Source organism: the organism of the source record quoted next, unplaced genomic scaffold (genome assembly GCF_019419815.1).
Source record: "Pyrus x bretschneideri cultivar Hongxiangsu unplaced genomic scaffold, Pyrus_bretschneideri_v1 Contig21, whole genome shotgun sequence".
Lineage (NCBI taxonomy): Eukaryota > Viridiplantae > Streptophyta > Magnoliopsida > Rosales > Rosaceae > Pyrus > Pyrus x bretschneideri.
Window position 1 is genome coordinate 6,055,752 of NW_025999513.1, and position 3,918 is coordinate 6,059,669.

The 3,918-nt window shown below is 32.7% G+C and overlaps 1 protein-coding gene across 1 annotated transcript; it reads left to right on the forward strand.

Moving 5' to 3' along the window:
• The first annotated feature begins 387 nt into the window (after positions 1-387).
• LOC125477274 (zinc finger protein 8-like) lies at positions 388-1,206 on the forward strand. The gene has a single exon (XM_048584222.1). It carries the CDS (start codon positions 472-474, stop codon positions 997-999), a length of 528 nt encoding a protein of 175 aa, XP_048440179.1. The 5' UTR covers positions 388-471; the 3' UTR covers positions 1,000-1,206.
• Positions 1,207-3,918: the final 2,712 nt, after the last annotated feature.

Consider the following 3,918-nt stretch of genomic DNA (forward strand, 5'->3'; position numbering starts at 1 on the left):
TTTTTTTTCTTTTCGTGTTTTAGATGAAAGTGAGAAATTAAAATATAAATGTTTTTAATTGTTAAAATGCATTATATGGTAGCTAAGAAGGACGTTCTTAACTAGAGAAAATTAACATAGCTAAGAAAGACGTTTTTAAATTAACTACTACGGAGTGACTCAGTAGTTGGGGACGAATTACAAGTCTGTATTCCACACACACATCCTAGATTCGATTCTTGCCATTAATGAATTGCACGATGAGTGGTCAGGGAAGACTGAAATGTTTCTATGAATCTTTCATGCTCCCAAAAAAGTTGATTGTCATAGCGAATCCACCAGCTCGTCCCTTTTTAAAGAAATATATGTGACAATTAATAGTAAAAGGGGTACTAGGGGAGGCCAGAGAAGACCAGAGATCGTGTGGGTAGGTGTTTTGCCATGATAGGCCATGCAATAGTGCTTTAGCACTAGATTTCTGTAGCTTTGGATATGTTGCTTGGGTATTTCCAAGGGCAAGTAATATATGTAAGTTTCATTAGTTCTCAATTTCCATTAACCATATTCTTTCATCAGAAAATGAAGCTATTCGGGTTTTCGGTGACGGATGACAGTGACCGAGTCGCCATGATCATCGAGAGCAAGAAGTTTGAGTGTCAGTACTGTGGCCGGAAGTTTGAAAGCTCTCAAGCGTTGGGCGGACATCAAAACGCACACAAAAGAGAAAGGCAGCTTGAAAGGATGGCCATGTTAGACCGTGTCCAACATCATCATCCTCCTCCCAATCATGGTCATCGTGATCAATATCAACGGGTAGCGACAAGTGTACCCATAATCGTTGGCTCTAGTGGATCCACAAGCAATATCAATGGTGGTTCTGATCATGGTCATGCTGGTGCAGCTCGGGTCCCGTCTGTGGTAGCCCCCAGAAACCCTCATGGCTTGAACTTCAAACATATCAAACAGGTTGTTCCCAACGTAGATGAAGGAAATGATGTTGATCTGCGTTTGAGACTTTGAGTCTTAATATTCAATAAACTGGTTACTTAGAAAGCTTTTTTCTGTCATTTCGTGTATGGTTGAGAACTTGCGTGTTCAATTATTTGGTTTCCAATGCCATCCAGAGAACCCTAAAAAGGTGCATGTTAGAGCTCATCAATGGACAAGCATTGTTTTACAATGTATCAAACGATGCATATGCTATGAAATAGATCATTTATGTCTTTATTATTAGGATCTTAATATTGAGAACCTTACTTAATAATCATAAAGTCTAGCTAGCTGGCCATGTGAAATTTTATTTTCCTAATCAATGGGAAGGAGAGAATTCTAATTCAGGACATTTTTCAATATTAGGAAAAGAAATTCTAGATTCCGAGTTAGTTCGTAGCCATGTAAAGTTACATAGATGCACGAATTTTCTTTAGCCTTCATCTTATTTGTTAATAGAGTTAATCATAAAATGTAAAGTTGATTGCCCAAAGTCAGAGACTTAAAATTTAAAGTCTATTTTTTAAATTAAAAAATCTAGAACTTAAACTCTAAATGGTTATACTACAGTCTAAATAAGATTAATAGAGCCGAAGAAAAATTAGCAAAAATGAGATTTTCCGAATATGGCATGATTATCTCTAAAAATTTTTGACGGGCAGTGGAACTTTATCTATTATAAAGGATATTCAACCCCAATTTATGTGTTTTTTCCTCTATCCATTCGAATTTTTGAACTGAGTTCCAACTCGTCGAGGATGTGCATGAACACACACACACACACACACACACTGACTGTATAAGTGCGCACATGTGTCTCCTCCTTCGTTATTGTTGGTTTTCTCTTGGGACGGGCTACCATGCGCGTCAAATATAATGAAGGAAAGGACGGAGTTGTTCCTTGTTTGATTAGATGGTGGTGCATGTAGTAGCTAGGAGTAGGAGCCATTCGTTTCCTTGCTTGCCCTGAAACCCCTATTTATTTTCTGTCAGTTCTTTAGAAATCTTGTTTTTTACTTTGCTTTTAGTATTAGGGTTTTATTGGAACACACGTCGAACAAAAAAAGAATATATGTTTTCAAAAGGTATTGTTATTAGCATTTTAAGAATCACATTTTGTACTCCAGATTTTTTATACTTAAAAAAAAAAAAACACTTATGATGAATATAAAATAAATTTTTTAGAGTAATAATGATAGTTTTCTTTTAAAATACACTTCTTTTGCTTTTGAAAATTACACATACATTGATTTAACATCTTTTTAATTAGCTGGGCATACTACACTGCTTTGATAAGTCAACGGTTTTCCTAAGACCAAGTCTTCCCTAACAAATTGGAAGGTAATGTGAATACCACCAACAATTTACTCCCAATTTTTTGGTTTCAGTTGTTATATTTATAGAAGAGGTAAATAATAAGAGTTATTTCTTAGACTAAGTTACACAATACTTAAATTTAGAGGATTATCTATGGAAGGTAATAACCCAAGTGTTAATGAACAATATACAATAATAAAAAAGCCCCATTCTTTAAGAGCCCCTCTCTGACAAGGAAAGAAACAAAATAATCTCAATTTTAAGACAAAATGGCTGTTCTCCGCTAATCACAAGGATATGGGGACTCTAAATTTCTTCTTCGGTGCCATTGGTTCGTTGTACAGTTTCCGAAAAGGAAAATGTTGTCGACCTAATTAAAATATAAGAAAAGAGAATAATTCATACTTTTTTTTATTAAAAAACATTACACCTTACTACATATTATAGATCGCACACGTATAACAATATGCAGATAGCAGTGATCACAATCTGTAGGAAACAAACTATATACATATATGCATAGTTGCCTCTAACCAAACGATGTTGTTTTTGCAGTTTTATTTCTGTCGAAACTCACAACAATGCTTACACTGCATTTGTAACATGCATTACATATTCTAACAAAAAATATAATTATTGGCAGTTTAGACCATCTCAAAAGGAGATGTCAAATTATAAACATAAAATTTAAAGGGAAGTGTTATTGGCACTCCAAAAATCTTATTTTACACTCCTCACAAGTGTATTTTTCTTTCCCAATATAGAAAGTTTGGAGTGTAGAATGAGATTTTTGGAGTGCTAATAACAATTCCCAATTTAAATTTGACAGCTTTTGTGACACTTTCACAACTTTTAAAATTTTACTCTCCACCAAGTATGTCAAATTTTAAATATAAAATAAAATTTATATTTACTTTTTTGCATTGGTAATGAAAGGAAATGAAAGAAAGGGTATAAGAATATTTAAACATTGCATTGGTAATGAAAGAAAAGGAAAAGACAATATACATTTTTGAGAGAGTCTCCGTAACATTTCCATTTAAACTAATAAAAAAATTAATAAAAAGCATTTAATAGTTAATTAAAAATTATTTGAAGTTGTTGTCAAATTTAACAGGTACCATCTTTGTTGTCAATCAATTGACATTTCAATTAGAAAACACTAAAGTTGTCTCTTTTCAACCGTTTTTGTCAATGCGGAAATTTTGACATCTCCTTTCGAGATGCTCATGAAAATTTAATTGTACACCTCTTATAAGAGTTTTTCTTCTAAATATAAAAAATTTAGAATTTACAGTTAGATTTTTAGAATGACAATAACAATTAAATACTTCTCAATAAAAAATTCAAGTTTCAAATGAAGCATTACTATATCAATGAACGCCCTGAATATAACAACTGTTAGATTATATTTAAGGAAGAATTGTTTTTTCCAGTGTTATCTATTTCTAGATAAAAAAATGCTACTTTTACCACATCTGTACTATTTCTCTAATAGAGATGTAATCCACATGTATTAGTAGAACCTACCTAGCTATTAGAAAAATGATACAAATATAGTATAAATATGTGATAAGTGTAACATTACTGTATGAAAAATGAAGTAATTCCTCTTTCTAAATGCCCATTTTT